Source organism: Gadus macrocephalus, chromosome 13, assembly GCF_031168955.1.
Source record: "Gadus macrocephalus chromosome 13, ASM3116895v1".
NCBI classification, from domain to species: domain Eukaryota; kingdom Metazoa; phylum Chordata; class Actinopteri; order Gadiformes; family Gadidae; genus Gadus; species Gadus macrocephalus.
Window position 1 is genome coordinate 8,135,284 of NC_082394.1, and position 23,280 is coordinate 8,158,563.

Below are 23,280 nucleotides of genomic sequence, written 5' to 3' on the forward strand. Positions count from 1 at the left end.
CTTGATTTGTTCAATATCAACGGATAATACATACAATTCTGATTTCAGTGTTGTTTAATTATCTATATATTATTATAAAATATATTGAGGGAATTCGGCTTTGAAAGCTTGTTTTGGATTAAAAAAAGTGATTACAAAAAAAAACAGTAATCAGGGTGGATTTATCCAAATAATATTAATACATATAATAGCACTGCACTAAAGGGCAGCTTTAGAGGGGTTAAAATATAATTAATTATTAATATTATATATTAATAACTATTTACGATCTCTTGTATTACAACCTCACAGTTTGTAAGACCTTCTCCAAAATCCCATTAACTATAGCCCGAGAGACTGAGATCAGAAAATAGGGAATGAAAAAAATTATCAAGATTCGTTTTATTAAAATGACCGTTTAGCGGACTTCTTACGCGGTCGAAGCTGATTGGCTCAAAACTCTTCAAGTCCCGGAAGTGAAAGTATTGTCGAATGTGCACCGGGACTCGAACCCCAAACCCTTTAACACCCCGAGACGGTATTTTCTCCACAGCATGGACACCTTAAACAAACTGAAACAATTTGATGCGTATCCCAAAACCCTAGAAGACTTCAGGATCAAAACGTGGGGCGGCGCGACTGGTGAGTAGTAATTTAAAGCAGACCACCCATTCATCCATACTACCTGGTCATCAATACATGGATCGATTGATGTATGACGATACATGGATATTAAAAGGCATGCTGTGTCATGTGTTGCATTCAATATTGAATAAATTGATGTTCGAGGATAAATTAGTGGGGTTGCAAAAGGCAACACCGATGTAGTACGTCTTCCATTGCTCTCGACAATGTACCCTGTCCATTTGTATTTACAGTGTGTCAACACTGTGTGTTGAGAACTGTTACTAATGATACAATGTTGCCCGTGACAGTATGATAAATTTTTTTAACTCTCTCTCTCTCTCTCTCTCTCTCTCTCTCTCTCTCTCTCTCTCTCTCTCTCTCTCTCTCTCTCAGTGACCATCGTGAGCGGTCTAATAATGTTGATCTTGTTCTTCTCTGAACTGCAGTACTACCTGACCAAAGAGGTAAACTCACCCCCCCTCACATGACAACACACATAGTCGTCCTTGGGGGTATAAGTGTATAGGGAAAGTGGATGATAGAATGTAGAATATATAACGTATCAGTGTAATGCAAATGTTGCACATATTAGTAATGATTCTCAGTGTAAGTTCTATGAGGGTGAGCCTTAATATGATGTATGGTAAGAAATATCTGGCTAGTTACAAAAGATTAGATCTAGCTTCAGTGCATCTTCAAAAAATAGACTTTAGGAATGTAGCAACAGCTTGTTTATCATACAAACACATGTACACAGCCTGATAGCCCAGAGTTCAGAGAAGTGTTATTTTTTTGAGGTGGTGACGGTTTGGATAAATTGGGGTGATGTTCCGAGTTGATAGAATTGATATTCTTGGGGGGGGGGGGGGGGGGGGGATGGAGTTATTTTGGGGTTAATTGTGGTGATCTTTAAGGGGGCGATGGCTAATGTTTTGTTTGGTTCCAGGTTCATCCTGAACTGTACGTCGACACATCGCGAGGAGACAAACTGAAGATCAACATCGACGTCATCTTTCCTCACATGCCCTGTGCCTGTAGGTCCCAGCCGACCCTGGCACCTGATTTGTCATGCGACGACTTTGTTACAGGATTGAGGTTTCTCCTGTCTGTCTCTCGCTCTCCCTCTGATGTGGATGAATGTCTCTCTCAGACCTCAGTATAGATGCAATGGATGTTGCTGGGGAGCAGCAGCTGGATGTAGAACACAACCTCTTCAAGCGCCGTCTGGACAAAGACCTCAAAGCCGTCACCACGGAGGCAGAGAAACACGGTAACCTGCAACCTCTAGACATCCCTACCCCCCGCAAAGCTTCAGTTGTTATGTCCATCTTCCCTACGTTTTGATTGGCTGCAAGACGTGATGGAATATGTATGCATGCAGCATCCTAATCTAAAATTTGGTGGTTATGGTTGTGATGATGACGGTGTTGATGATGATGATGATGGTGCTGTGGGAGGGAGAGGGGTGGGAGGGAGAGGGGTGGTAGGTATGATGATGCTTATGATAGTCGGGGGTGATTCGCAAAGCCAGACCAAACTACAGCAAGAAGAATGGTCTGGAGCCACGCTACCTCGAGCCGTCTATCCGTGGGGAAACTGGGCGGGCCTGTTTTTATTTCTTTAAACCAATCACAATCGTCTAGGGCGGGGCTAAGCCCGGGAAGCAGCAGCGGTGTCCATGCAAAATAGTGCCGGGGGAAATGCCAGCAACCGGAAGGGGAGGAGTAGCGGTGAAATCCGACGCTAGGCAATAGACGCTGTCCACTTCCGTTCAGCCAGACTAGGGTGATGGTGATGATGATGGTTAGGGTGCAAACGATGGTGAGCATGGGGTTGATGACGGTGCTAACGGTGGTGTTGATGATGTTGGTAAAAGGGGCGATGATGTGTGTTAACAGAGCAGGGTGATGATGATAATGGTGTTGATCTGTGTTAACAGAGCCGGATGACGAGGATGTTGGTAAGGGGGTGATGTTGCTAATGGTGGTGATGGTAGTGATGGTGATTATGATCAGATGATGAGGGTGGTGGTGATGATGATGATGATGATGATGATGATGGAAAGGCCCTTGATGGTAAAGATGCAGTTGATGTTGATAGAAAGGGAGGTGATGGTGGAACGGGTTGTGCTGATGATGGAACGGGTTGTATCGATAGAGGGGCGGTGATGGTGGTGTTAGTGATGAGGAGTGTGTGGATGATGTTGTGAGGACGATGGTGAAGGATGCTGGTTTATGAGGATGATGTGTGTTAACAGCTAGGCGGTGATGATGGTAAGGTTTGTTGTGGTGGTGATGTGTGTTAAACAGAGCTAGGTTCTGGTGATGGTAAGGTTTGCCGTGCTGATGATGATCATGGTGTGTTAACAGCTAGGCGGTGATGATGGTAAAGGTTTGTTGTGGTGGTGATGTGTGTTAAACAGAGCTAGGTTCTGGTGATGGTAAGGTTTGTGGTGCTGATGATGATGATGGTGTGTTAACAGAGCTAGGTGCTGATGGTTATTCTGTCTATGTTAGCTGAGCTAGGTGGTAATGTTGATGAAGATCTGTGTTAACAGAGCTATGTGCTACAAAGGATGATAATGATGTGTGTTTACAGAGCTGGGTGGCGATGATGAAGGTGTGACCTTTGACCCCAGTAAGTTGGATCCGGAAAGATGTGAAAGCTGCTACGGGGCCGAGACTGAAGACCTCAAGTAAGACACTCGTCTATTTCTTCGCTTGTCTCTCTCTCTCTCCACCCGTCTGTCTCTCCATCTGTCTTTCAGTGGGTGTGTGTTGGCTCATCAGTCTGTCTGTCATGGCGGTGCAGGTGCTGCAACAGCTGTGATGACGTGCGTGAGGCGTACCGGCGGCGTGGCTGGGCCTTCAAGAACGCCGACACCATCGAGCAGTGTCGGCGCGAGGGCTTCACCCAGAAGATGGCGGAGCAGAAGAACGAGGGTTGCCAGGTGTATGGCTTCCTGGAAGTCAACAAGGTGCCCTCACACAAATGGACCGGGGGGGGGGGGGTTGATGTGGTTTGTCACGTCTGATCAGAAAGAACGGTGTGACATCTTTAACACGGTTAAAGACTCAAACAGTATGATGATGCTGGAACCTCAAGGAAATACTTATATTGTTGGTTTCATCTGCTACAAGACAGCTATTATCTGGCTACACCATTCATGTTCACATATCCATGTGATTCATCGTCATGGAAGAAAGAGGATAACCGGTCTTCTCCCCCCCGCCCCCTCTACTCCAGGTTGCAGGAAACTTTCATTTTGCTCCTGGCAAGAGTTTCCAGCAGTCTCATGTCCACGGTAAGACCGATAATAACATCTGCGTCAATCCATTCATCCACGGTTTTATATCTTCATCTATCTTTCCCAAGGCTCTTTCAAAAAGCAGAACACGTAGTAACTGTTATCCAGTGTTATTACGGACGATATCATTTCCTATCCTTGCACAACTGGGTGATGTTGTGAGTGACATACTAACACAGGTTCTAACCCGCCCAGTGATGATCAGTGTTTCTGTCGCCATGTGATAAATCTCTTAATCAAGATCCACATATGCAGAGCGTACCAACCACAAACTCTTATCACATAACCGGTGTAGCAACAGAATACTAGCAACAAATAGTAGTCTAGTAACAGTGTGGTACCTTTTTTGAGTACCTTCTGGCTGTACCTACAGACTTTCCCCAATTTGTCATTTCTCATGAACATTTTGACGGACAAGACTGGGAACATCAAGTCTTGCTATTGTGATGGAGAAGGTTATGTTTAGCCATTAGGTTACACACGGTTAGGTGGAGGTACAAAGTTATGCTGCTATCCATTTGGATGGTACGCTGGTACGAACGACCAGCTTCAGCGAGAACGTGACGCATTTCCTTTGCTCCAGCCTTAGTTTGCCATTTGTGTTTCTGTCGAGCCACGAGGGGGAGTAGTAGCAGGCTATTCATCATTAGCAACGTAGCCTCTTTAGCAAACCAGCTTGAAAACACAACTTTACATTGAATTGCACGCAAAGCAAGACCGTGCAATGCACACATTGGTGACCGGATCAAAGCAGCAATGAAATCAAGTGTGTAAGAGGATTTAAAAACAACATTAAAACCACCAACGTGGTACAAATACAAAGAAAATACATCTCAACCCCCATTAACTATGGGCGCAGCCATCTTCTTTACGAGTTGTACAGCTCTGCTCGCTCTACTTTGAAAGCGACGAGATATTACGACCAAAAGGGGGCATGCCTCAGTGTAATGCCGCAAGAAAGATGGGAGATTTGCGACTTTACCACTTCGTACATCCACATGGATAGCAGCATTAGAGTAGGGGTAAAGTGGTGCATCATGGGTAATGACGTGCTGAGAGTCTGTCTAGTTGCAGTCGTCCTGGATGTGTGTGTGTGTGTTCCCATCATCACTATGGTGACACTTCTCTCTTCTTTCTGCAGTGCACGCTGTGGAAAGTAAGTCACTTTTTCTACCATTCTCCATTCTTGATGGTCACCCATGGCAACGCCTTAAAGGCACCCAGTGCAACTTTATGTAAACATTCAATGAAAAATAAACATGCAATTTCTAGTCTTTTTTACACGTAGTAAGTTTCAATAACTCCATACCATTACATATCGACATTCAAGGAGCAAAGATGAGACGTCGTTGTGTGGTGAGAACTGATAGAAAATCGTAAACAACAACAATCGCCGGTGGGGAGAAGCCATTTTTCCATTGACTGGAAGCCTGCTTTATTTATTGTAGGTTACAAAAAATAAAGAAAATGGCGGCATTGTTGTTGTTATCGATTTTCTATCAGTTCTCACCACACAACGACGTCTCATCTTTGCTGCTTGAATGTCGGTATGTAATGGTATGGAGTTATTGAAACTTACTACGTGTAAAAAAGACTAGAAATTGAATGTTTATTTTTAAGCCTCGAAAGTTGCACTGGGTGCCTTTTAAAGAAGTGTTGTATCATTAAAATAGTCAAAATCTCAGTACTACTGGCTAGGTGGAAAGCATTTCTGGCTGGGGTGTTTGGATTGCTGGCTTGGGAATAAGCACCGCTGGCTAGGCTAGGGGGTTAGCATCAACACAAACGTGCTTAGCACAACTGGCTACCTGGTTAGTACTGCTGGCTAACAGCAGGGAGGAGAGGGACTATGTTGAACGCTTTTATTTTGACACAGTAATGTGGCCTGAAAGAGAGTAGCGGCAGAAGTGTACTCTAGTGTTCTGGGAGCCCACAGTGAATAATCAAACTAATACTGATCAAAACCCGATAAAGCACTTCTCTATACTTCACCTTGAAGACTCTAGTGTTAGTGCGCAACATGTTAGTGTCTATTTGTTAACAGGAAGTTTGTTTTACAGTTCACGACCTGCAGAGCTTCGGACTGGACAACGTAAGGAACAAACAGTATACATCCGAAGGTTATCGGTTCCTATCCAACATATATTTAGCCCTGATCTATTCATTTAAACAGTAGAGGGGGGTGTCTGTTAAGGCTTTCTTCCTCCGGTCTCTTGAACATGGGTTAATACAGGATTCAGTAGATCAGCTATGTAGGGGAACTCGTGAGTCTCTATTTGAAAATGTAAAGAGTATTTTGGAACTTCCCAGTATAATCTATGTAATAAGTAGTAGTTGATAATAGCAGCCACCCAATACATGTTCTGCATCGATTGCTATGTCGTTGGTCTTTGGAAGGAAGGTGATTTTAAGTAGAAGTGCCTTGGTTTGACAATGCTTGGGCATAGTTGGTACTTGTTGTAACAGCTTTATGTAAAACATCTTCCTTCCGCCATCAGACGACGTAGCAGTGATGAAAAGCATTTCCTTGTTGGCATCGATTATTAACAGTGCCCAAATACAGATTATATTGGGAAGTTCAGAACTTTCTTTACTTTCCCGTTAAAGGAAGCCTCGGTGTTACATCTTTGGAGAATACAAATCCCTTTGTTAAATCACTTATATAAAATAGAAAATGTTATTGATTCATTTGAAGGGTTTCCTAATTTAAAACCCATCTTCAGATTAATTCATACTTGTGCTAAAATAATTTCAATCAACCGTAAGCACTTTCTCATGAAGTGAAAGCTAATATTGATATTCTTGTAGATCAACATGACCCACATGATCAAGCACCTGTCATTCGGTAAGGACTACCCAGGTATCGTCAACCCTCTGGATGGTACAGACGTCACGGCACCCCAAGGTCAGCCTCCGCCTTACACCCCACCTTCTCCTCCCAAATACTACCGCTTACCTGCACCCCTCTTAAGTGGCTTTGGAAAGATCTGCTTGGAAACCCAAATACTTCACTAGCAGGATCCATGGGATACCATTCTGTCCGGGCAGCAGAGCTCAAACACCTTTTTAATTAGAGATCAGCCATGGCCATGTTGTCCCAATGCATATACTAGTCTGAATAGATAACCAGAGGCCTTGTGGCTGAGCTGATCAAACTATTTGGCAGCTTCGTGGAACTGTCAAATGTTTGAGAAACATTTAAGGCAAAACAAAATGTAAAGAAAAGAAGGGGTAATCCAACTTCATTAGAACTAGGGTCATCATGACATGTCCGTTCTAAAAAAGGTGCTAAATGAAAGTTGGTTTTGGTAGTTGAATTAATCAAGCCATGCTGTTGGTCCACAGAACACACAACATCCAATCAGATGTTTGACATCCTTAACTTTATTGACAGTTGGGGGGTGGCTGAACAGCGGGCCTTGCGGGGGTGTGTGTGTGTGGCTCAGCAGCGGATGCCCATGCCTATAGACATGAAGGTTCCAAAGGTTCCCCCGCTTTGCATCATGGTCTTCCCCACGCCACCCATCAGCTCACGCCCGCGCATCCCGACCCTAAAGAGAGAGAGAGAGAGAGGGAGGGAGAGAGACACCACAAACGACAAAATTGATTGGCTTGGTTGGTTCAAACGACATTGTACTACCAGTAGGCATTGCGCAATATGCCCCTACCTCTAACCACTCCATAATTACATTGATATTACTGTAGTTCGTTTTGGATAGAAGTCTAATTAATACCTAATTTACAGTAAACTTGTGTCTGTGAACCCACTGAAGGAACGTAGAGCAGTTTAATAGTTTGCCAGCCAGAGGTGGGAGAGTTGCTGAACAATCTTCTAGACCAGATAATTGTCAACAACTAACCTAGGGTCTTGGCAAACCGGACAGATCCTTTTGAAATATTTTTTATCTGCCGCTCAACAGGTATCAAATGTTAATACATATAGTCCCAAAGGGTGGTGTTGGTGGTTACCTGAGACAGGAGAATGTTCCGAACATGGCTCCGGCTGCCATTCCGACGGCGAACCCCATCATAAAGCCCATCTTGACCCGGTCAAAACAGCTGGGCTGTCCCTGGCCCTGGCCGTACGGTCCTACTGCCACTGGCATCTGGGGCAACGCATTTATCAGTTAGTCCTGAACATGGCGGGTACTTCAATATGTGAAGGACTGGAACGCCTCAATAAGACTTAAATCCCATGCAAACCATCTAAGAAGCTTTCTCAATAAGTTGTTAAGATCGATCTCGATCATTTTAAAGTCTCCATGTAGACTGACATTTGCTGCGGAGGGTTGGTAAACGTAAATTAGCAGAATAAAATCCTTAAGTAAATGACGTTTCTGATCGTATTTAAAGTAACGCACTTAACTTAATCAGTACACTTTACAGTTCCAGTATTTATTGGATAACTCGTGCAAGGGTAGATAATGACTATTACAGAACTTCGCCCTCTTGAATGTTGGCCCATTTGTTGTTAGCTTAGCGCGTCGTCGTGCTGTCGCACATATCGGCGACGTGAAGTACCAACACTGAAACATCTTTATCTTATGACCACAAGCAGCAATCCAGCATTCGGACCCGTACCTTGCCTTGTGCCTTGGAAATGTGGTCAAGTGTTGAAAAGGAAAACGGTATTGGCCGAGGTCAATGACAGCAGTGGGATTTAAACGTCCTACTAGCACGACTCCATTAGAGGAAGGGACGTCACGTCGCTGTACGAGGTAAAAAGAAAAGCAGACAAGAAAGAACAGCGCCCCGCCGCGGACAACTGTTTAATTGAAGTTTTACAGGAATCGTTACCCTGAACTTCCTGAAGAAACCTATCTATTATGCAATCAACTTTTTATGTTATATTCTGTAATCATGAACTTTCCTCTTCTCTTACTCAGCGTCGATGATGTACCAGTACTTTGTTAAAATAGTCCCGACTATTTACATGAAGGCAGAGGGAGAGGTGAGTTGATATATTTAAATCTAATCTTAATTCACTGAACTCTGTGCTTCATATGTCACGAGTGCAGTGTCTGAGCTTGACCTAAGCATCTCAACCTGTATGTGCCATTTTCCCTTAACATTCGTATCGCACCTTACCTATGTGTCACACGTTAACTTGGGGTTAGTCTCCCCCCCCTGAGCTGTCTGTAGTATGTTAGCTTAAATGTTGCCCTGTCTGTTCCCCTGTAGGTGGTTAAAACCAATCAGTTCTCAGTGACCAGACATGAGAAAGTGGCCAACGGTCTCATTGGCGACCAAGGGCTGCCAGGTGTCTTTGTTTTGTATGAGCTGTCCCCCATGATGGTGAAGTTCACAGAGAAGCACAGGTATGTACCAACACACAGGGTGTGTAATAACATGTACCCTGTATGTAATAACACACCTGTCTCCCACTGTCTCTTTAGGTCGTTCACTCATTTCTTAACAGGCGTGTGTGCCATCATCGGAGGAGTGTTTACAGGTCAGTATCTGTTATCACCGCTGTTTACCAGGCTCTCCAGGATTTAAGATGTCACATCAATGCATACTACATCAATCAAACCCAGTTCAATTATGCAAGCTTTCATTTTTGTTCAATCACTGCAACATTTCTAAAGTGCAACCAATCATCACACACAAAAGTCCCTTTTATCCACATACTTACTTGCCTTCTTTGTGGTGATGAACAAGCTGATATTTTCTCTCCTGTTGTTTCCCATTTAAAGATTTTTAATGAATCATAAAACGTGTGTGTGTGTGTGTGTGTGTGTGTGTGTGTGTGTGTGTGTGTGTGTGTGTGTGTGTGTGTGTGTGTGTGTGTGTGTGTGTGTGTGTGTGTGTGTGTGTGTGTGTGTGTGTGTGTGTGTCTCTCTTCAGTTGCAGGGCTGATAGACTCTCTCATCTACCACTCGGCGAAGGCCATCCAGAAGAAGATAGAGCTGGGGAAGGCCTCCTAGCAGAGACCCCCACAGCTCCCTCAGCCCCCGCAACACACGCACAGGACACCGCCACCCAGACGGACAGACACGGAGACTGATGGACAGACAGGCTGAGGGGGTAGACAGACAGACGGACATGCAGGTGGAGGGGGTTGACAGACAGACGGACAGACATGCAAGCGTGGGTAGATGGACGGGTGGGAGGGGGTGGAGGGGGGGGGGCCTGGGCAGTCTGTTTTCAGAGAGGGGGAGAATGCAGGTGAAGAATGTATCAAGGCTTGCGGCACACCAGCACAACGTTGACATCCTGTTAACATGACTACTTCCTGTCTACTTCCTGGTGCCCCCTGTTGTTGTACTGGTTCTGTGACATGGCTGCTCAGCGCTGCCCAACACTGGGTTTGATTCAGCAGGTCTGGGTTAGGTGAAGCAGGTCTGTGTTGGATGGTGACGGTCGTGGTTAGATGGTGCAGGTCTGGGTTAGATAAAGGAGGTCTGGGAATCAGTAAACAGCTTTAATTCGATTATTGGAGTCTGGGTTTGCTTGATAATATCTGGGCTTGATGGATAAGGCCTTGGTTTGAGGGATACAGTCTTGGTTCATTGGCGACTGTGTTTTACAATATCTCTGATTGTATTATACATTGACAAGGTTGAGACGTTAACATGTGGCATTCAACTAACATCAAATAGCCTACCTTCTTATTCAATATCAAAAAATATTTGTCCCAAACTAAAGACATGTATTCAAACTCAAACAAGGCCATTATCCATCATCAAAGACCCTTCTCCAACATCAAATACCATCATTTTTTTATTCAAAACATTTGTCCAACATAAAAGGCCATTATCCATCATCAGAGACCTTTATCCAACATCAGTCACATTTTAATTGTATACCTAAAATACGACCGCAGCCCTGCCTCTTAGAGTTGTCACATGACCAAAAATTCTCATAGCCAATCATAAAGGTGCTTGCACACCGCCGCGTGGCAACTTATCACCGCCTCTGCCGGAGGGTTCAGCGCGGCGGTGTGAAGGGCCAGGCTTTTTCAAAAGCGCGCTGCTGCAGTTGCTGCCGCCGGAAGTTTCAACACGGGGAAAGCTGAGCGGTAGGGCAGAATCTGTGCGCGTTCACGCGGGCGGCAACCGCTGCCTGGTTTTCAGCCGCATTTGTAACCGCCTCCGCTCTGCCGCCCTTCCCTCATTGAAATGAATGGAGCCGGTGAGTTGGCGCGCGGCGGTGTGAAAGCAGCTAAGAATGGTTCAAACTTTTTTCCAATCCACCCTCTACGCAACATTTTTTTTTGAATTGATTAGGATTTTCCAATATTGAATCATGACAAGGTGGTGGGAAATTTTTGATTTATGGCCAAACTTATTTTTTTCTGTAAAAGGCTGAAGAGATAGGCCCTATCTGCCCTATTGGTAACCTGGTCAGTGCACCTTTTAACGACATCATGCCAGGCGGTGTGTGTGTTTGAAAGATTGTGTGTGCTTGTGGGTGTGCTTGTGTGTTTGAAAGATTGTGTGTATGAGATTTATTTATAATTTGATTGTCGTCTGTTTTTAAAATTCTAAATAAAAAAATGTTGAATACACCAGCCGCTGTTGCTGTAGGGCCGAGCTCTCTGAGTGGCCAACGACGTGCGTCGCGACGTAGGTCGCATTGGTCGCTGTGTGGGTCGCTCGTTTTTTTTGCGTCAGTTGAAGTACCAGAAAGCCATGCTCTCTGGCGAAAGCTACCTAAAGCTCTTTAGTGCTAATATTGTTTTAATATTTTTCTATTTAAGTAGGAGTTTAAATGATGAAATCGTTGGTCTATCAGTATCAATAAAATATATTAGTTGTAATTTGGGGCGTATTCAAATAATGTATTATATATATTATATATAGCCTATTTGTTTTGTTAAATGTCATTAAGCCTAATAACGTATATTATGCACAAAGTTCTTCGTTATAGAGTGATAAACATAAATATAAGTGCAATAATATGAAGCCAATGCCACAGTGTTACAAGGTAGTCATGCTATTAGCAATCATGAAGGCCGGTGTTCGATTCTCTCCACGGATGGTCATAGTTTTGCTCTTTTAGTCAAACTTATTGACGCAATCGGCCTCTTTCATTTTAACATTTTTGTATGTTTTAGTAGGATGGTATGATAATTATACGACGTATTGACGGGCTGCGACGCCTGGCTGGTATCGGCTGGCTGGCTGCGACGACAGCCACGGCTGGCCGCTGTCTGCCGCTGGCCGCTGGCTGCGGCTGGCAGCTGGCTCTGGCAGGCTGACCGACTAGGTCGCGACATTAAAAGCGTTGCGACCCTTTTGGCGAAAATAGGTCGCAACCAACCAGAGGTATGGCTGAATGAGCGACCTGTGGCAGCCAGCCATTGTCACCATGGCTGCTACCATAACCAAAAGCCTATATGTTATCAGTTAACATCTCATTGAACAGAATAAATATACGTGCGTCAGTATAATAAAAAAGAATAATATATACCTAGCTTAGATATTGATAGACCAATAAGCCTTTTTATAATATATATAAATAAATAGGCCTATTGGTCTATCCATCTATATTAAATTAATATTGAATTAACTTTGCAATACAGTGATGTTTACAATATTTATATTGATTACATTGTATAGCCTATTGGTTTGATAAATGTCAAAGACTAATAAAATATCCTATGAAGAAAGTTATAGTGTAATATACTTTGATATAAGTGCAACAAAACAAATAAAAACTCTAATTCACAGACCCAATACCATTAAAAAAAAAAGAGTAAAAATAAATATATAATGTGCCACGAATCATGATAGTCAAGTATTCAAATGTATAAACCAAAGAACAAAATATGAAAATTGAAATTAAAGTTAAAATTTTCTAAAAAGAAAAGTGTCAATAATAATAGTAGGCTATAGTAATAGCATAAATGCACAATTTAAAGGGGGCCAGTGACTATACAAATCTATAGTATATAAAAAGTGTGTGTAAAGTGGCTCAATCATCAAGTATGTATGCTAACTCAGAATGTTTTGCAGCCAACAGACCAAAAACAAAAACTGTAATATATGACAGTGTCACCCCTCATGTTTCATTTGATAAAAACGACAGTGTTACCCCCTATGTTTTAATTGATAAATATCGACAGTGTTACCCATTATGTTTTTTTTCATGACGACCAATAAAAAACAAGTGTTACCCCTTATGTTTTTTTTCATGACGACCAATAAAAAACAAAAACATAAGTAACCCTTATGTTTTTTTTCATGACGACCAATAAAAAACAACAGTGTTACCCCTTATGTTTTTTTTCATGACGACCAATAAAAAACAACAGTGTTACCCCTTATGTTTTTTTTCATGACGACCAATAAAGAACAACAGTGTTTCCCCTTATGTTTTTTTTCATGACGACCAATAAAAAACAACAGTGATACCCCTTATGAGTTTTTTTATGACGACCAATAAAAAACAACAGTGTTACCCCTTATGTTTTTTTTCATGACGACCAATAAAAAACAACAGTGTTACCCCTTATGTTTTTTTTCATGACGACCCTTAAAAAACAACAGTGTTTGCCCTTATGTTTTTTTTCATGACGACCAATAAAAAACAACAGTTGTTTTTTTTCAACCCGTTTTTTTTCATGACGACCAATAAAAAACAACAGTGTTACCCCTTATGTTTTTTTTCATGACGACCAATAAAGAACAACAGTGTTTCCCCTTATGTTTTTTTTCATGACGACCAATAAAAAACAAGTGTTACCCCCTATGTTTTTTTTCATGACGACCAATAAAGAACAACAGTGTTACCCCTTATGTTTTTTTTCATGACGACCAATAAAAAACAACAGTGTTACCCCTTATGAGTTTTTTCATGACGACCAATAAAAAACAACAGTGTTAACCCTTATGTCTTTTTTCATGACGACCAATAAAAAACAACGGTGTTACCCCTTATGTTTTTTTTCATGACGACCAATAAAAAACAACAGTTTTTTTTTTTTCAACCCCTGTTTTTTTTCATGACGACCAATAAAAAACAACAGTGTTACCCCTTATGTTTTTTTTCATGACGACCAATAAAGAACAACAGTCTTCCAACAGACGACATCAACCGGACTTGAACCCCGGTCTCCAGCTCACAGCTCTCTCCACTTCCCACTGAGATATGTATTTTAAATATATCTGTGGTTACATATGACATGATAGCGTTACGTTTAAAATTAAAGATATTGTGTTTTCCACAGAAATTGAGCCGCGGTCGCCAGTGGGTTAGGCAGAGTGCACTCCACTGCACCACTGAGGCGATGACATTACACAATAATAAATCATCAATAAAGAGGATATAAATGACATTAAAATGTATGTGTGTATTTCTATTATTTCCATTATGTTTTTTTTCATGATGACCAATAAAAAACAACAGTGTTACCCTTTATGTTTTTTTTCATGACGACCAATAAAAAACAACAGTGTTACCCCTTATGTTTTTTTTCATGACGACCAATAAAAAACAACAGTGTTACCCCTTATTTTTTTTTTCATGACGACCAATAAAGAACAACAGTGTTACCCCTTATGTTTTTTTTCATGACGACCAATAAAAAACAACAGTGTTACCCCTTATGTTTTTTTTCATGACGACCAATAAAGAACAACAGTGTTACCCCTTATGTTTTTTTTCATGACGACCAATAAAAAACAACAGTGTTACCCCTTATGTTTTTTTTCATGACGACCAATAAAGAACAACAGTGTTACCCCTTATGTTTTTTTTCATGACGACCAATAAAAAACAACAGTGTTACCCCTTATGTTTTTTTTCATGACGACCAATAAAAAACAACAGTGTTACCCCTTATGTTTTTTTTCATGACGACCAATAAAAAACAACAGTGTTACCCCTTATGTTTTTTTTCATGACGACCAATAAAGAACAACAGTGTTGCCCCTTATGTTTTTTTTCATGACGACCAATAAAAAACAACAGTGTTACCCCTTATGTTTTTTTTCATGACGACCAATAAAAAACAACAGTGTTACCCCTTATGTTTTTTTTCATGACGACCAATAAAAAACAACAGTTGTTTTTTTTCAACCCCTGTTTTTTTTCATGACGACCAATAAAAAACAACAGTGTTACCCCTTATGTGTTTTTTTCATGACGACCAATAAAGAACAACAGTCTTCCAACAGACCACATCAACCGGACTTGAACCCCGGTCTCCAGGGGGTAAGCTCACAGGTCTCTCCACTTCCCACTGAGATTTGTAATTTAAATATATCTGTGGTTATATATGACATGAAAGCGTTACGTTTAAAATTAAAGATATTGTGTTTTCCACAGAAATTGAGCCGCGGCCGCCAGTGGGTTAGGCAGAGTGCACTCCACTGCACCACTGAGGCGATGACATTACACAATAATAAATCATCAATAAAGAGGATATAAATTACATTAAAATGTATGTGTGTATTTCTATTATTTCCATTATGTTTTTTTTCATGATGACCAATAAAAAACGACAGTGTTACCCCTTATATTTTATTTGTCAAAGACAACAGTGTTACCCTTTATGTTTTTTTTCATGACCACCAATAAAAAACAACAGTGTTACCCCTTATGTTTCTTTTCATGACGACCAATAAAAAACAAAAGTGTTACCCCTTATGTTTTTTTTCATGACGACCAATAAAGAACAACAGTGCTACCCCTTATGTTTTTTTTCTTGACGACCAATAAAGAACAACAGTGTTACCCCTTATGTTTTTTTTCATGACGACCAATAAAAAACAACAGTGTTACCCCTTATGTTTTTTTTCATGACGACCAATAAAAAACAACAGTGTTACCCCTTATGTTTTTTTTCATGACGACCAATAAAAAACAACAGTGTCACCCCTTATGTTTTTTTTCATGACGACCAATAAAAAACAACAGTGCTACCCCTTATGTTTTTTTTCATGACGACCAATAAAAAACAACAGTGTTACCCCTTATGTTTTTTTTCATGACGACCAATAAAAAACAACAGTGCTACCCCTTATGTTTTTTTTCATGACGACCAATAAAAAACAACAGTGTTACCCCTTATGTTTTTTTCATGATGACCAATAAAAAACAACAGTTGTTTTTTTTCAACCGCTATGTTTTTTTTCATGACGACCAAAGAAAAACAGCAGTGTTACCCCCCATGTTTTATTTCATGACGACCAATAAAGAACAACAGTGTTACCCCTTATGTTTTTTTTCATGACGACCAATAAAAAACAACAGTGTTACCCCTTATGTTTTTTTTCATGACGACCAATAAAGAACAACAGTGTTACCCCTTATGTTTTTTTTCATGACAACCAATAAAAAACAACTGTGTTACCCCTTATGTTTTTTTTCATGACGACCAATAAAAAACAACATTTGTTTTTTTTCAACCCCAGTTTTTTTTTCATGACGACCAATAAAAAACAACAGTGTTACCCTTTATGTTTTTTTTCATGACGACCAATAAAAAACAACAGTGTTACCCCTTGTTTTTTTTCATGACGACCAAAGAAAAACAATAGTGTTACCCCCTATGATTTATTTGATAAATATCGACAGTGTTACCCCTTATGTTTATTTCATGACGGCCGATAAAAAACGACAGAGTTACCCCTAATGTTTTTTCCGTGTTGAGCAATAATAAAAGAGTGTTACCCCTGTCGACGTTTTTGCGTGGATCCGAACCTGAGCTGTTTAGAGTGTTAACCACTGAAATTATCAATGCACCATCAAGACACCGGATAAAGTCAACACAATGGTTATACTTGACTTTATAATTCGCATGAAATAGAGATAAGAGTCTTCCAACATCAACCGGACTTGAACCCCGGTTTCCAGGGGGTAAGCTCACAGCTCTCTCCACTTCCCACTGAGATTTGTCAATAAAATATATCTGTGGTTATATATGACATGATAGCGTTACGTTTAAAATTAAAGATATTGTGTTTTCCACAGAAATTGAGCCACGGTCACCAGTGGGTTAGGCAGAGTGCACTCCACTGCACCACTGAGGCGATGACATTACACAATAATAAATCATCAATAAAGAGGATATAAATGACATTAAAATGTATGTGTGTATTTCTATTATTTCCATTATGTTTTTTTTCATGATCACCAATAAAAAACGACAGTGTTACCCCTTATATTTTATTTGTCAAAGACAACAGTGTTACCCTTTATGTTTTTTTTCATGACGACCAATAAAAAACAACAGTGTTACCCCTTATGTTTTTTTTCATGACGACCAATAAAAAACAACAGTGTTACCCCTTATGTTTTTTTTCATGACGACCAATAAAAAACAACTATGTTACCCTTTATGTTTTTTTTCATGACGACCAATAAAAAACAACGGTGTTACCCCTTATGTTTTTTTTCATGATGACCAATAAAAAACAACAGTTGTTTTTTTTCAACCGCTATGTTTTTTTTCATGACGACCAAAGAAAAACAACAGTGTTACCCCCCATGTTTTATTTCATGACGACCAATAAAGAACAACAGTGTTACCCCTTATGTTTTTTTTCATGACGACCAATAAAAAACAAGTGTTACCCCTTATGTTTTTTTTCATGACGACCAATAAAAAACAACAGTGTTACCCCTTATGTTTTTTTTCATGACGACCAATAAAAAACAACAGTGTTACCCCTTATGTTTTTTTTCATGACGACCAATAAAAAACAACAGTTATGGTTTCTTTCAACCCTTATGTTTTTTTCCATGAAGACCAAAGAAAAACAACAGTGTTACCCCCTTTGTTTTATTTGATAAATATCAACAGTGTTACCCCTTATGTTTATTTCATGACGGCCGATAAAAAACGTCAGTTACCCCTCATGTTTTTCCATGTTGACCAATAAAAATTGACAGTGTTTCCCCTCATGTTTCATTTGATGTAAACGACAGTGTTACCCCCTATGTTTTAATGGATAAATATCGACAGTGGTACCCCTGTCGACGTTTTTGCGTGGATCCGAACCTGAGCTGTTCAGAGTGTTAACCTCCGAAATTATCAATGCACCGGATAACGACAACACAATGGTTATACTTGACTTTATAATTCGCGGGCATAATTTCCACATTGTTTACTTGCTAACGTTTGAGAATAACAGTGGCTAGTTGGCAGAACTCTTTTTACACACCAGTAGAGTGTTTATCAGAGCGGAGCCCTGAATGTGACGTCACCCGTCATCTCGTCTCTGTAAACAATGGATGTTGCGCAGGATTTATTATGACGTCATTATATAGACTCTCTCAGCACCCCCCCCCTGGGACTGACTTCCCGCGTCCTTGGTGTTACCTCCATTGTTTTATTCGATACATTTCGACAGTGTTGTATATTACACTATAACTGTCTTTCTTCATAGGATATTTTATTAGTCTTTGACATTTAACCAATCAATAGGCTGTACAATATAATCAATATAAATGTGTACACACTGCATTACAAAGTTAATTTAAAATTAATTAAATATAGATGAATAGATCAATAGGCCTATATATTAGTGTATGTACGTTTTTATTATACTGACGCACGTGTATTTATTTCAACCCTTATGTTTTTTTCCATGAAGACCAAAGAAAAACAACAGTGTTACCCCCTTTGTTTTATTTGATAAATATCAACAGTGTTACCCCTTATGTTTATTTCATGACGGCCGATAAAAAACGACAGTTACCCCTCATGTTTTTCAGGTCGCTCATTCAGCCATACCTCTGGTTTGTTGCGACCTATTTGCCGCCAAAAGGATCGCAACCTAGTCGGTCAGCCTGCCAGAGCCAGCTGCCAGCCGCAGCCAGCGGCAGACAGCGGCCAGCCGTGGCTGGCCTGTCGTCGCAGCCAGCCAGCCGATACCAGCCAGGCGTCGCAGCCCGTCATTACGTCGTATAATTATCATACCATCGTACTAAAACATACAAAAATGCTCAAATAAAAGAGGCCGATTGCGTTAGTAAGTTTGACTAAAAGAGCAGAAAAGTATTAGCCTGGCGATGTCATACTCATAATTCTAGTCAGAATATGAGTCTGAGACCGAACCATTGGGCTGTGATTATAGGGCGGAACCAGGAAGGAAAATGCCTCTTCGCTCAATTGGATAGACCTAAAATCAATCAGAGCAACGTAGTATGTGACGTATGTTGTGCGAAGCACAGCTATAGAGTGGCGAAGTCATGCCCCTTCCGGTAGGGCTCATGGGACCTATGAGATCGAAAAATATGAATGGGTGTCAATGGAGAGAAAATAATTATTTTCTGGTCCAGGTCTTTATATGCCCTGGATTACACATATGTTGTTTGTGGATTTAAAGGATAATTTTTCATGCAAAGAGTTAGACCGTTTATTGTGCAATTGTTCAGATAAAGGCTGTAGTGAAAACACAACGAGAAAGACTACACGGCTCGTATGTGACGTCACGCTCCCTGCGACTGGCGTGGAGAAGACCGACAATCTTCCCATCGGCATAACTGAAACTCTGCACGTGCCCCGACTTATAATGGTTTTCACCTCTTTCGATGCTTTTATCCTCCCCTTGGAAAAAGCGGTGAAGTGGGGCAGAGAGATCGCCATCTCTGTGCCGAGTTCCAAGGGCGGGTGTGGTGACGTATCTCATATGCGTCGAGAGCAGCGAAGAGCTGTAGTTCACAAAGCGGCCTCACATAAAACCTAAAATTATCAAACTTCTTCACGAACATTTTTAGTTTTCTTTGCATGAAAAATTATCATTTAAATCCACAAACAACATATGTGTAATCCAGGGCATATAAAGACTGGGACCAGAAAATAATTATTTTCTCTCCATTGACACCCATTCATATTTTTCGATCTCATAGGTCCCATGAGCCCTACCGGAAGGGGCGTGACTTCGCCACTCTATTCTCAAACTAACTCAACTGAGCGCACGTTCGAAGAAGTAGAAAAAGAAGATGGACCTAAACGATTTATGCCGGTTTTGTGAAAAGAATTTAAGGATACACGGACAAATTGGCAACACGGTCAGCATTTTTGAGAAAAAAAGTAAAAGCGCTGAGCGCTCTTTGGTGACGTGGTTGATTACGTTAATGTGTATCATCTGTCCATCAACGTATAAAGCCCGCCCTTACAATTTGATTGGTCAGATCACTTTTTGATCTGACCAAATACCTCCCAACGAGCTCAATTCCAGACTGAATCTCCAGACCAAATATTTTGTGGGCGGAGTTCAGGCTGGTATCCAGGCTAGAAAAGTATCTGACCCTGGAGAGAATCGAACAACCGGCTTCTTGATTACTAACCAGGCGTCACTACCACTTGTACCACTGTGACAATTTCTTCTACACTTTGCACTTATATTATCGTATATCACTCTATAACGAAGAACTTTGTGCATAACATACCTTATTAGGCTTAATGACATTTAACAAAACAAAAAGGCTATATATAAAATACATTATTTGAATACACCCCAAATTACAACTAATATGCTATATCACTCTATAACGAAGAAGTTTGTGTATAATATACCTTATTAGGCTTACTGTCATATAACAAAACAAATAGGCTATATAATATCTAAAATACATTATTTGAATCCGCCCCAAATTACAACTACTATATATTATTGACACTGATGGACCAACGATTTCCTAATTTTAAATTGTAGGCCTACTTCAATATAAAAATATAAAAATAATATTTGCAATAAAGAGCTGTAGGAAGCTTTCGCCAGAGAGCATGGCTTTCTCACCTTAACATGCAAATTAACTGATAAACGACCGCCCATAGATTTTCAGCGACCAAGCCAGCCAGCGACCACAGCGGCTGAAAGCAGCCAGACGAGCGACCTACGTCGCGACCAATGCAACCTACGACGCGACCAATGCGATCTACGTCGCGACCAATGCGACCTACGACGCGACCAATGCGACCTACGACGCGACCAATGCGACCTACGTCGCGACGCACGTCGTTGGCCACTCAGAGAGCTCGGCCTTCCTCCGCTGTTGTTTGGCGTGAACTACTTTCTGTATTTTTGTATTTATGTACGCATGGTTCAAGTTTCAGACACTAGGGGGCGACCATGTGTCAGGAATATTACTGCTGATTTCCTTTTATCGAACAGACTTCCACCAAGCATATTAAATTAACAATAATTCAGGCCCTTCCTGTGCGGTTGTGTCTTAAAGAGACAAATACATATCTCATTTTAAAGTCTAGCTATATATAGTATATGTATGGTATGTCAAAAACATTGGTAAAAGATTTATCATTAAAGTCCACACCCATAAAAACACAGACTCACACTATTCTCAGGATGGGGTCATGCAGAGGTGTATGTGTTTATGTGTATGTGTGTGTTTATGTCCATGTGTTTATGTGAGTGCGTGGGTGGGGGTACATTTCTGTGGCGGGCTAAATGACAGCTGTGCTGTGGCTCTGTGGTGGACATGGAACCTCTAGACTCCCAGTAAATCATAGGTGGAGCGCCTGGCTCACATCAACCACTTCAGATGTAGGCAGCTCATGTAAATCAGTTCATGATTCCAGTTCATAGAATCTAATTTCAGATGAATCCAGTATCATATGATTCCAGTTCATATATGTATCCATAGCACTTATGAAACCTGATATGAATCCTTGCTCATATGATTCCAGATCATATCAATCCAGTTCATTTGAATCAATGTTAATATGTTTCCATTTATAAAAAATCAGTTCAGGTAGATCCAGTGAGTCCAGTTTAGTTCATAAGAAGCCAGGTTATGTGTGTGTGTGTGTGTGTGTGTGCGTGTGTGTGTGTGTGTGTGTGTGGATGATGGCTGGTTTGAGCAGCCTCACCTGGCCAGAGTCAGCCTTATTAGACTGTGGGGCTGGGTGAGGCTGCACACCTGTTGTGCGTTGAGCTATCAATGCGCTCCGGTTATTCCAATCATCACCACACACAGCCAGGGAGAACTGATGCCCGGCAGCATGAATAATCATCTGCATGGTGTATCTTTGTCTTTCAACTCAGCAATAAAGCGATTTAAACATCATCATGTTTCCTGGGTCTTAAAGAGCCCAGTAAAAGCCAGCTGGAGTATGGCAGGCACCTAGGTAGGGTGTAGAAAATAAATATGAATAGGAATCCAGTGTACATGATTCTAGTTCAAATCATTCCCCTTCATATTCATCTAATTAGTGTCTCCGGATGTGCCAGATGCCAATGGGGCTATGAGGCTGAATGACTGTAGAGTGAATCATCTTCTTGAATATGCGTGTCCCCTGTCAATGTTGTCTCTATGTATAAATAAAGCTAAAATAAAACCAATACTTCCTCCTTAGGGTCCAGCTGGTCCAATGGGTTACAGTGCCAGCCTTGTGTTTCCCTCTGACAGATCAGTCTGATTGCGGTTATTTAAAAAAAATGAACAAAAAAACGTTATCCCTTGCATGAAAGATTATTGGAAATTGTGTGAGTGTGGTAGGGGGAGGTGGGAATCGCGTGAATCATATCTTAAATTCCAGTTGTTGAGGAAGACATTTTTATGAGAGAGGAGCAGAGGAAGGGAAGAATAGAGGAGATGAAGGGAAAGGAGAGGGTGAAATTATTAAATTGTAAAGCTAAATGTTTATTGAGGGGATAGAGAGAGCCTGTCCTGTCACATCTGTTTAAGGTATTCTAAAAGAGAGAAAGAGACAGAGGGAGAGAGGGTGAGAGAGAGGGAGAAAAAGAGAGAGTATAAGCAAACAAAAAAATTGAGAGAAACCGACACAGTGGTAGGTAGCTTAGCTTAGAAATGAATAGGATTAGGTTAGGTAAAAAAAAAAGAGGACCCTCTGTGTGTGTGTGTGTGTGTGTGTGTGTGTGTGTGTGTGTGTGTGTGTGTGTGAGTGTGTTTGTGTGTATGCACGTGTGTGTGTATGTGTGTGGTTCTTTCCAAATATGGTGAGTGGAGTCGCATTGTAGTAGAGGAGCGGCATCTGTGTTCCCTCAGAGGGAGAGAGAGAGAGAGAGAGAGAGAGAGAGAGAGAGAGAGAGAGAGAGAGAGAGAGAGACAGAGAGAGAGAGAGAGAGAGAGAGAGAGAGAGAGAGAGAGAGAGATAGCGAGGAGTGGAAATAGAGAGCGAGAGAGGGAGAGGGAGAGAGCGAGAGAGGAGTGGAGGAGTGGATAGAGAAAGAAGGAGACAGAGAGAGAAAGAGAGGGAGCGAGAGAGGTGTGGATAGAGAAGGAGAGAGAGGGAGAGACAGAGAGAGAAAGATAGGGAGTGAGAGAGGAGTGGATAGAGAGAGAGGGGGAGAGAGCGAGAGAGAGAGACAGAGAGCGAGAAAGAGAGGGAGATCATGGTCCCTCAGAAGTGAGTTCAGAGATCTAAATATACTCTGTGTTCACACCACTTCTCCACTTTACCCCGATCACCCTCTCTCCTGCCTCCT

At 41.3% G+C, this 23,280-nt stretch overlaps 2 protein-coding genes across 4 annotated transcripts; one reads left to right on the top strand and one right to left on the bottom strand.

Moving 5' to 3' along the window:
* Positions 1-418: 418 nt before the first annotated feature.
* Positions 419-11,426, top strand: ergic3 (ERGIC and golgi 3). Of its 2 annotated transcripts, XM_060069229.1 has the most exons (14): positions 432-621; positions 1,000-1,070; positions 1,553-1,640; positions 1,757-1,876; positions 3,205-3,301; positions 3,418-3,583; positions 3,853-3,910; positions 5,055-5,069; positions 5,974-6,005; positions 6,722-6,818; positions 8,800-8,864; positions 9,095-9,231; positions 9,310-9,365; positions 9,761-11,426. In XM_060069229.1, the coding sequence occupies exons 1-14, from the start codon at positions 534-536 to the stop codon at positions 9,838-9,840; spliced, it is 1,170 nt and encodes a 389-aa protein (XP_059925212.1). In that variant the 5' UTR covers positions 432-533; the 3' UTR covers positions 9,841-11,426. The 2 variants fall into 2 exon arrangements, with proteins under 2 accessions (XP_059925213.1, XP_059925212.1); XM_060069230.1 differs by lacking the exon at positions 5,055-5,069 and having other exon boundaries at positions 419-621.
* On the bottom strand, positions 7,278-8,653 carry romo1 (reactive oxygen species modulator 1). 2 transcript variants are annotated; one of them, XM_060069231.1, is made up of 3 exons: positions 8,495-8,653; positions 7,883-8,019; positions 7,278-7,464 (listed from the first exon to the last, which is right to left on the bottom strand). In XM_060069231.1, the coding sequence occupies exons 2-3, from the start codon at positions 8,017-8,019 to the stop codon at positions 7,356-7,358; spliced, it is 246 nt and encodes an 81-aa protein (XP_059925214.1). In that variant the 5' UTR covers positions 8,495-8,653; the 3' UTR covers positions 7,278-7,355. The 2 variants fall into 2 exon arrangements, with proteins under 2 accessions (XP_059925214.1, XP_059925215.1); XM_060069232.1 differs by having other exon boundaries at positions 8,500-8,648.
* Positions 11,427-23,280: the final 11,854 nt, after the last annotated feature.